A 9,711-nucleotide genomic window follows, 5' to 3' on the forward strand; every position below is an offset into this window, starting at 1 on the left:
AGTTGACATTTGACAGATGGCAGACGCCGAAAAATAAATCAATCATGGCGGTTTGAAGATCAAACCAATTTCTCAATTAATAATTATTTTCGTTCGAATTTCACTGAATTTTTGAAAGAAACCGCACAACAATCGCTCCGCATTTTGAAACGTAAATCGCGCGTAAAATAATTCGTTCAGGGGTCATAAAACGAGGGGCAGCGATAAAATGAGTTCCAAAGGACAGCACGTGCAGGATAACTCAGTAGCCGAAAGAAGATTACGTCCAATTTATGGTAAATAGGATTAGATTTAGTTGTTTGACGAAACCCCTAGTCCGCAACAATACGGACACGCGTCGTTTTTCGATTATTGTAATCCAGGCAAGTGAGGTTAGGTTTGGAATCTTTCAGATTGGTTGGATATCGGAAATAACAAGAAAGCGCTGCAAGAATGTGATAAAGTACTGAAAAAAACGCCGAATTTACAGTGCGCGAAGGCACTGAAGGCCCTGACGCTTCACCGAATCGGGAAAGAAGCGGAAGCTGCGAATATTTTAGACGCCCTCACTGCAGAGAGTCCTACTGATGACGCCACTCTACAAGCTATGACTTTATGTTACAGGGAGCTGCAGCAACGTGAGTGATTTTGTTTTGTGAGCAACTCAAACAAGTACTGTTGTTGCAGTTGAAAAGATTTGTAAATTATACGAAACCGCCGTGAAACTAGACCCCACAAATGAAGAACTCTTCACTCACTTGTTCATGTCCTACGCCCGCATTTTTGATTTCAAATCCCAGCAAAAAACCGCGATGACGCTTTACAAGCACAAACCAAAAACTCCCTACTACTGCTGGGCTGTGATGAGTATTATACTGCAGGCGACGCGCGGCGAAGGTAAAGATGATCTGAAGAAACGCAAATTGCTGTTGAGTCTCGCCGAACGGATGATGGAGAAGCTAATAGTGGATGGGAAGCTGGATGCGGAACAAGAGGTGCAGCTGTACATCATGGTTCTTGAGTTGCAGGAGAAGTATGAGGACATAATGGTGATACTAGAAGGACCTTTAGGTACTAAACTAGCGTGTAGTAATCTACCGCAGAATCGGCTTAAATATCTGTTACCTCTGACTAGATGGGATGAAATTAATTTGCTTTGTAAAGGTATTCTTATGGAGAGGTAAGTTTCCAAAAAGTCGGGAAAAGGAGGGCTCACTCGTTCGTCATTTTTTGTAGTGTAGATCGTTGGGATATTTGGAAGGAATACATCAATTCTGTTTTTGAACTGATGGCGGCCAAGCCGTGTGTTGAAACTAATAATCACGACAATCATGATGGGGCAGCGGATGGCGACATGGAGACGGTGGACGACACGCCGGAAAAGTGCCACGAATTCATATGCAGAATCGTGGAAAATGGCGCTGACAATGGTATTATGTTGTTAAAATCTAGTAGGCATATTCTGTCATAAAAAAGTGCTGCCAACATGCGAACTTCCAGACACAAAATTACTAAATGCAGTGACACTTTTCCTCCCATTCCAGGCTTTTTACTTCGAGGTCCTTACCTAGCCCGATTCGAGCTGTGTTCAAAACTCCTAAAACGTAACGTCGACGCTAGCGACGTCCTCGGCGAAACTATCGAACTCTTCATCGAATATTTTCGAAAGTTCGGCCACAAACCCTGTTGCGTGTCAGATTTGCGACTGTACTTGAACTTGTTGGACGGCGAGAAAAAAGCGGAACTGTCGTCAAGACTGATCAAGGACGTCGGAATAAGTTCGACCAGCGTGCCCCAATCGGTAAATACGTTGTCTTGGCCGTCGTCACTTGTGTATCAATTTGTCACTAGGAACAGCAGATGCAGCGCCACCTGTGCGCCCTCCAGTTGTCGCGCTTGTGCGGGGCTCATCGCAATCTCACCTCCGACCATCTCAAAGCCTTGGTCACGGCGTTCTCGTTGCATTACGAACACGGCTACCAGACGTACGGCACGGATTTGTTGTCCACCGATTTGGGACCTTCGGATCCTTACGCTCTGTTGGCGGCGCACGTTTTGTACGATTTGTCCAGAACGGAGCAGAGCTCGGAACCGATAATCGCCGCCTTGGTGCTGCTGGAGAACATGTTGAAGAACAGTCCTAGTAATTTTCACGCCAAGCTGTTAAGTGTCAGACTGTATCATACTGTGGGTACGTATGCCTGTGTCACTGTAAAATCTTGAATGATTTTCTTTGGTTCCAAGGAGGTTGTCTCGGTGCTCAAAATCTGTACAACAGTCTGGACACGAAACATTTACAGTTAGATTCTTTGGGGTTTGTTCACTGCGCAAGACTGTCAACCACCGGTTTGTACTCGTTGTGTTCAAATTTGTTTGATGTCACGTTGAAGTTCTTCTCATCGAATTACAAAGATGTGAGATCTGGTCCTTCGGTCCGGTTGTTTATTTATTTTGTTCCGATTGCAGAGTTCGGATCACATAACTTTTTCCTATAAATACGGCTCATTTATTAAATTGGACGAATTCATGGATTTTAGAGAAAGACTGAACAACAGTATGCATTATACGACTGTAGCAATAGATAGGATAGTGTTGAGTCTAGTGGAGTGTACGAATTTAGATGGGTTATACAATATCGACATATCACCTAAAGATGATAAAATCGATTGGGAGGCTTTGAGGTAGGTAGTCCAATAAGAATTCGTTAGGTAGAGTAGTGGGCGGGGCAGACAAGCCAATGATAGTTGCGTAATGAGAGCAACGGGCGGAGCCAAGTTCTGATTGGTTGCGGTTTTCATCGTATTTCCAGAGACAATCACGACCTCAGCGTTTATATCAGTTGGGACCCGGAACGTATAGATGGCCCCCCTGAAGAATTCGAAGATATCAAGCAATTCTTCACCCAAAACTTGGTCTTCTTGAAGTTGCGCACGTCGGTTTTGTGGTCGCTGTCGGCCGCCGTGGACATCATCAAATCATCAGATGGAGTGAGGACGAAACACGTGGACCAGCTGAAGAATATTCTTCAAAACTGGGAAGCGCTGTGTGCAGAAAGTCGGACCCGCAATTACGTCCCTCTCCGACAGGTAACTCCCGCGTTCCTCCACTTCAACTGTTTTCTTATCGAAAGAGTTGTCCAGAATCAAGTCACTCTGCCGTTGCCTTCGAGGTTACACGTAGCTCTGGACACGCCCCATTTCGCAGTGGTGGGCAACACGTTTCGCGTCTTGCTGGCCGCAGCTTCCGAGTGTGGTGCCGGTGAGGATCTGGTGAAGAAAATCGAAGGATCTTTGAAGACTATGATGGAGATGATCGAGAAACGGACGGAAGACGAGAAAAACTCCAATCTGGTTTATCGTCGCGAAACTATGGAGTACGTTGTAAATACTGTTGAAGTAAGTACTAAGAGGGGTGTCGTGGAGTTGCGACCGTAACACGGCACGTTTTCAGATCTTGTCGCTGTCGTCGTTAGTCTGTTTGCTGTGCAATGACCTGGTGAAACCTACGCAGGGTAAAAAGGGGAAGAAGAAAGTGAACGAATCGACCTCGAAAGAATTAGTGAATCGACTCGCGAACAGTTTAAAAACGCACATTAACGAATTAAATAATATTTTACAATCATGGTCTGATTTTAGTGTTTCGAGTGATCTGCCAAGTATGTTAGAGTCGTTGAATCTTAACAGCGACGGACACAACGTTTGTGAAAATATAGTAAACAGTTACGTATTTGCTTGTCGAGAAATACAGAGTGTTTTGAAAAGTAAGATTAAAATGTTGAATATTGTATCGTAAGATATGAAATGTGCCATTCTAAGCGTGACACATGTTGTATCGTGATTGGTTGAATAAATTGTGGTTTTTAATTCTTCGGACGTGAATAAATACAGACAGCGTTCTCCCCAAATCAATTTAATGTAAAATATATGAAAAAATGGACGAATTATACAGACTTAATCGTTACTTAATATCATTACAGTAAAAAATTGTGTTGTTCAAAATGAAACGTAACGTTAGCTGCCTCGATTGCTACTATTACTATTGCTATATCAATCGTTGGTGTTGTCGACAATAGCTTTCGTTTTCGAGGTACGTCATTTGTTCTTTGTTGCGTTGCGAAATGACTAGAGCTATTCTCGACAACGGGGGTTAGGCCTAAGGATCAGTCGAAACATCTAACGCATTTGTATCTCGTCTACAAAAATAACTTAAGTGCGATAAAATAATCAAGTCTAAATGTAAAACAAACAACATTTACAGCGGTGGTTGTAAAACTTTCAAAAAATATACATAAAGCAAACTATACATAAACGTGGAAATGTATAAAATGGAACGACCATCGTTAACGACACGTCGACTGTCATGTCATTGTTGTAAAAACCTAAAAGTTACGAAATCGAACTCCGGCCAATGTTATTAGATATTGGCGAGTTCCTCCGAACGATCGCGTCTTCGGCTTTGGTCCTCGTCTGATTCACTAAACTCACTACAAACAATTATAAATGCAACAAACTCGTTGTGAGGATCAAAATCATGATGGCGCTGTAAGTCGACACGTTGCTCGAACTCAACCAGAGGAGGCCCGGATAGTTAATGTTGGCCGTTGAAATTTCTGCAAAACGAGAGGCGCGAGTTAGCGTTGGGGCGGTTGCGGGGACGGGCGGGCCACGATGCACACATCTAGCCGAAACTTACCGGAATGCGACGAAGAACAATGTCAACAATAAAGCTGCGGTACTCGTCGATACGGCGGCGGCGTCTCCGTACCTAGCTTGACCACAGGCGGGGGGACAGACGGGGATGATGGATTCTACACAATACGAGGCATGACTACACGAGCACACGCATGCACGTATTTCAATGATTGACAAGCTATGGCCTCCGAATGATGAATAAATGGGCGCAAATGAACTACGTTCTCAAGGCTATCATTTACATTATTCTTTTTTTCAGCAGCTGTCAAAAACTTGTTTATTTAGTAAAGTGGAGCTTCATCACTTTCGAAATGTGCTACGATAATATTTTTGGGGACTTGTTGTTAGGTTGGCACTACCAGGAAAAGTAACTACAGTGACCTTGAGTTTGACAATCCACATCCAAACGTAATTAGAACCGGTATTTTCTTTGTAAGTGCTAGCCTTAAAGTCAAAGCACGACTTAAGCCACATAAACTGACTTCAAAGCCATTACTTATCACGCTTCGCTACTACATTCGTCAAAAACTCCGATCAAAATGTCCAAATCGACAAAACTCCGATCACAACGCCTTAATCGTCAAAATTCTTACCAAACAGCTCCACTCTGCCCTCAGCAGTACCCAGCTTGTTCGCCGCTTTGCAGACATACTGTCCGTATTGCCTCTTCTCAATGGTGATCACCCGCAAAGTCGTATCCGTGAACTCGTCGGCGGTGGCGAAATGCGAAATACTGTAATGCTGGTTGTTGGATAAGGCGACTTCGTCCTTGACCCAGGTCAAAGCCGGGGGTGGGTACGCCTCCACGTGACACTCTAGATCCATGTCGTACTGCAGTGCTTGGCCCAAGCGAGGCCTTGGGACGCTCACAACGGGGGCAAACTCCACCTCCACGGCGATATTTCCTGTAAAAACAAGCTTTTCGTAAAATACATAATCCGGGAATTTTAGTTGACGAATCTTCATCAAAAAAAAGTTTACTTTTGGTCCCGCGTCCGACTCCGTTTTCGGCCACGCAATAGTAAGTGCCCCGGTCCTCCTTCTTGATCTGCTTGATCTTGAGAATATTCCCTCGGTAGATTGATCCACCAGTGGGCAAAATCGCGTTGTTCTCGCGCCGCCAGGAGATCCGTGGGGGCGGGTAGCCCCCAGCGTAACATTCCATCTGGACGGCTGCACCAAACAAATCGTTTTTAAACTGTCCCAACTGTGACAACTCCTTTACCTTCACCCTCGGACACGACAACCGACCGAGTGGAATTGTCCGAAATGAACGGGGGCCTTCGCACTTGCAGTTCCACTTCAGCCGAAACTCGATTACTCGGCGAGATGAGAACCTGACAGTGATAAAATCCGGCGTCCGTCTCTTGGATGTCTTTAATTTGCAAAGTGTACGTCGAGCTCGCCTGAAATTGGTGACAAAGGGTGACAGGTGTCGTTTAAATATTAAAGGGATGGTTGAGGTGACGGCCGCCAGAGGGCGTGTCGTCGACATACTCTACTAACCGTGTCGTAACGCAAAGAGTATCTGGATTCGTGCAAAATCAACGAACTGCCGGTCGAAATCGGCAAACTGTTGGCGTTCGATCTCGGATCGATTTTCATCCAGATGACTGGATAGTCGTTTGTGTACTGGACCGAACATGACAACTCCACTGTCCCTCCAATGTCCTTGATCTGGGTCTGCGTTATGTAGGATATCGTGGGGGACCTCTGGGTCAAGCCTGATAAAAAACAGTTTTGCAATTTAACTGACTAACAAACGAAATCAAGTACGTAAACATGACAGCGTCGGTTGTTTACTTGTTTTATCTTATCTTATCTGAAATCGCAGACGCAACGATATTATCAATTACAAATGTAACCGTGATCAGTGAGCTACTTTTGTAGATGGTAACGATCAAAAGTACTTACTGTTTTTTATAAAAACACTTAAAACTAATAAAAGCACAGTTTGCGTAGCCGCCATCTTAGTTTACCACACCTGCTAGCCCAGTGGCGGCGTCAGTCGTCAGTTTAAAAACAAAACAGTTTATTTTAATTTATTAAAGTATCCAACAGTTTGATCCGAAACTAATCAAACTGTTGTACTGACAATAACGTGATATTTTAAACTGCCCACATATTTCGATATCTATTTTAAAACAGAAATAATTGAAAAGTTAACGGACGTTTATGAAAAAAAGGGTGTAACTCATCTATCATAGGATTAGTCACCATGGAAACCAGTTAATTAATATAACAAAGTCATAGAAATGAAATTATTCAATTAGAATGCATTTGATGATGGGGCCTTGAGTATAATGGGGCAATAAAAATCAATAAAGACAGAATGTAAAATGCGATGATGAAAGGACAGGTTATTTTATTATAAATAACGGTTCAATGTTGTAATTCAATTGTGTGGTTTGCAATTCGAAGTGAATTTTAAAAGTGATTTGGAATTTGGGCAAAGCGCCCTCTGTCGGAGCGCAAATTTCAATCAGAAGAAATAATTTAATATTGACGCAAAGAAAGTGATCAATATTGAAAAGCAATTAACAAGAAGCGATATTTTCGGGTTGTAGTTATTGTTATCAGAACTGAAATAGTATTTTTTATTTATTAAATCAGCTGATAATAAAGGTAAATAGTTGGCTGCGCGCGCGCCATATTGTTTGTAACAGCTGTCAGTTGTCAAATTTTCGAAAGATTTTCTTCGTGATTTTTCCAGGTGAAAAGGCGCGTTTCCGGTCGTGATGAAGAAAAATCACGTGAGAAAGTCTTCAGGGAGCCGCCCCGACCGGTGCTGTCGCTGTTCTTCGCGGCTCAAGTGCCTTCCCCCGCGCGTCAAAAAATCGAATATTACCGCCGAACGACTGACAGTAAGTATCGTCCTTTGAGTTTTGCCGCCTCCAGTATCAAATCGTAACGGTTTCCGTCTTTACCAATAATCGCCCTTTCCGACCGCAGCTTTTGCCGGGCTTTCTCAGTCGTGGGGCGAAATCGGGAACGGTGTGCAAGCCTTCAAGTCCGAGTAAGTCTCTTTGCAAACGCATCGGATTTTTCTTGGAGGGTTAACTTGTAGTCGACGATGAACTCGTGAACGAAAGTCGCCCCCACAACCCTCCGAAACTGCGGCGGTCTTGGAGGTTATCGAAGAAAAATCAACCGGTCACGGTGTCGGGCTACTTTTATAAACTGGCCACGGAGCAGGGCGGCAAGAGTGTCTTCAAAGAGATCAAAACCAAGTACGTGCGCAAATTCGTGGAGGGACCCCTCGATGACGATTTCGGCACCGAGCTGTTCGACCAATTGAAGAATTTTACGCTGAGGGACTCCGCAACTTACAAGAAGAAAATCTCGGAGGAAATCGACGTGATCAACGGGATCTTGACGGGGAAGAACACGAGGAATATGTCGATAAATCCCAAACGGAATTACAAAGAGGATGATAAAGAGAATTGTCCCATGAAGTTTCCGTACATCCCACAGTCAAATTGGGTATTTCAGACGCCCCCAAATCGGAAATTGAACTACCATCATGTGACAGTTGATGAGAACTGCATGAAGCCGGCGGTAATTGAGACGCAAAATGACGGGAAAGTTGTCTACGAGATGAACAACAAGATTAATATTGATTTGTCTCAATATGGCAACAAACAACAGATTGATATTGACAAGAGGTACATGATGGAGGTTTCCAGTTCCAGTTATGAGGATCAGAACGAATCAGAAGCAGAAGAAAAGGTTTGTACAATACCCTGGTCAGAGTTGCAGGTTAAAGTTGCAGTCAATTCCAACAAAACAAATATTTTGTTTTTTAGAAAAAATATTTCTCAATTCAAACAATACCAAATTAAAAAAGGACCGTTTTAGAGTCAGTTTTAATCTAGGTAGTTTTTTACTGGGAGTATTTTCAAACATTTAGGAAAAATTTGGTGTCTTTGAAATCATGAAAATATCACTTGTTTTTTGCAAATAGATTGAATTAAATTGGGCGCTCACTTTCGCAAAAGACGTTGACAGGGGTTAATTATGGTACCCTTTATGGACTAGAAAAGCTCTCAACACATGTTTCTTGGCGGTTTAGCCCAACAACGAGGTATTTATTTACGACACTGCAGTTGTAAATCTTGGTCGTTTTTCGCTGTCAATGTTAAAACTTGAATAATTCAAAAACTAATAATTTTCTTTTGATGCGAATTTCATAAACGTGTTTTTTGAATTAATTGTGAATTATTCGCGTGCACGAAAAAAATTTTTTGTTGCTTTTTTCTTTATCAATTGGAAAAGACTAATATTGTATTACACCCGTTTTGTAAGCCATTTTGTCGCACTTGTTTGTTTTATAACACCCCTCGCTGCGCTCGTCGTGCTCTAAAAAACGCGTGCAACAAAATTGTGTCTTATAAAACTTGTATAATAAATTACTAATTTGCAACACGTTCTTACATGAAGCTTGAAAGAACACCTGTACCCTTGTCGCTTTTGCAGTGTACCTTCCGGCAGAGCGACCCCTTCGAGCTCGAGAACCACTTTTTAAGTCTGACCTGTCGCCCCAAGAAGCTTCCCACGGCCCTGCCCAAGTACACGGCGATGAAGAGAAAACGCGACATCTTCGAACCGCAGCCCGGATGTTCCACCGAGCTGGACGATTTCAAGCCCAAATTCTCCTTCCTGAACTCGCTGCCGGACCTGGAGGAGTCGTTCACTTTCAAGTTCACCAGCAGCGAATGTCGCGGCGGCTCCACCACCGGCCACCTGTTCGACTTCGGCGGCAACAAAAAGGACACTTTTAATTTTTGCTTTGACTGATCAGGCTCTACCAGGGGGTTCTCTTGTGCATTTTTGTAATCAAGTTTTTCGTGCAATCATTCCGAGACCTCGAGAGTTTCATTATTAATTTAGGAATTTATTTACGTTCGCTGCAATATTTCGAGTTGTGTTCTCCAACATATCCATTATTATTTAAATTACTATATTATTAAGCTGAACTGTTGTTAATAGAATGTTCCGAGTTTATTAGACAGATTCTTGTTTCAATTTTTACCTTTGCTGG

The 9,711-nt window shown here is 43.0% G+C and overlaps 3 protein-coding genes across 3 annotated transcripts; 2 read left to right on the forward strand and 1 right to left on the reverse strand.

Moving 5' to 3' along the window:
• The first annotated feature begins 3 nt into the window (after nucleotides 1-3).
• On the forward strand, nucleotides 4-3,847 carry psidin (phagocyte signaling impaired). Its single transcript, XM_069045579.1, has 11 exons — nucleotides 4-275; nucleotides 393-617; nucleotides 667-1,159; nucleotides 1,216-1,409; nucleotides 1,524-1,780; nucleotides 1,831-2,170; nucleotides 2,224-2,393; nucleotides 2,446-2,660; nucleotides 2,789-3,065; nucleotides 3,120-3,374; nucleotides 3,430-3,847. The coding sequence occupies exons 1-11, from the start codon at nucleotides 209-211 to the stop codon at nucleotides 3,769-3,771; spliced, it is 2,835 nt and encodes a 944-aa protein (XP_068901680.1). The 5' UTR covers nucleotides 4-208; the 3' UTR covers nucleotides 3,772-3,847.
• Nucleotides 3,848-3,872: 25 nt separating this feature from the next.
• On the reverse strand, nucleotides 3,873-6,741 carry Lac (Lachesin). The gene is made up of 7 exons (XM_069045585.1): nucleotides 6,585-6,741; nucleotides 6,177-6,394; nucleotides 5,896-6,076; nucleotides 5,652-5,843; nucleotides 5,264-5,575; nucleotides 4,672-4,786; nucleotides 3,873-4,588 (listed from the first exon to the last, which is right to left on the reverse strand). Exons 1-7 carry the CDS (start codon nucleotides 6,637-6,639, stop codon nucleotides 4,567-4,569), a joined length of 1,095 nt encoding a protein of 364 aa, XP_068901686.1. The 5' UTR covers nucleotides 6,640-6,741; the 3' UTR covers nucleotides 3,873-4,566.
• Nucleotides 6,742-6,953: 212 nt separating this feature from the next.
• Nucleotides 6,954-9,681, forward strand: LOC138129280 (uncharacterized). Its single transcript, XM_069045584.1, has 4 exons — nucleotides 6,954-7,534; nucleotides 7,623-7,686; nucleotides 7,738-8,399; nucleotides 9,147-9,681. Exons 1-4 carry the CDS (start codon nucleotides 7,409-7,411, stop codon nucleotides 9,465-9,467), a joined length of 1,173 nt encoding a protein of 390 aa, XP_068901685.1. The 5' UTR covers nucleotides 6,954-7,408; the 3' UTR covers nucleotides 9,468-9,681.
• The last annotated feature ends 30 nt before the right edge of the window (nucleotides 9,682-9,711 follow it).

The sequence above is a fragment of the Tenebrio molitor genome, chromosome 4, assembly GCF_963966145.1.
Source record: "Tenebrio molitor chromosome 4, icTenMoli1.1, whole genome shotgun sequence".
NCBI classification, from domain to species: Eukaryota; Metazoa; Arthropoda; class Insecta; order Coleoptera; family Tenebrionidae; genus Tenebrio; species Tenebrio molitor.

Coding starts and splice junctions, on each gene's coding strand:
- psidin (XM_069045579.1), top strand. CDS start 209: ATGAGTTCCAAAGGACAGCACGTGCAGGATAACTCAGTAGCCGAAAGA. Junction 1,781..1,830: donor CGACCAGCGTGCCCCAATCG/GTAAATACGTTG, acceptor ATTTGTCACTAG/GAACAGCAGATGCAGCGCCA. Junction 2,171..2,223: donor CAGACTGTATCATACTGTGG/GTACGTATGCCT, acceptor TTTGGTTCCAAG/GAGGTTGTCTCGGTGCTCAA.
- Lac (XM_069045585.1), bottom strand. CDS start 6,639: ATGGCGGCTACGCAAACTGTGCTTTTATTAGTTTTAAGTGTTTTTATA. Junction 6,395..6,584: donor AAGTGTTTTTATAAAAAACA/GTAAGTACTTTT, acceptor GTTTTTTATCAG/GCTTGACCCAGAGGTCCCCC. Junction 6,077..6,176: donor ACTCTTTGCGTTACGACACG/GTTAGTAGAGTA, acceptor CACCAATTTCAG/GCGAGCTCGACGTACACTTT.
- LOC138129280 (XM_069045584.1), top strand. CDS start 7,409: ATGAAGAAAAATCACGTGAGAAAGTCTTCAGGGAGCCGCCCCGACCGG. Junction 7,687..7,737: donor GTGCAAGCCTTCAAGTCCGA/GTAAGTCTCTTT, acceptor GTTAACTTGTAG/TCGACGATGAACTCGTGAAC. Junction 8,400..9,146: donor AATCAGAAGCAGAAGAAAAG/GTTTGTACAATA, acceptor TCGCTTTTGCAG/TGTACCTTCCGGCAGAGCGA.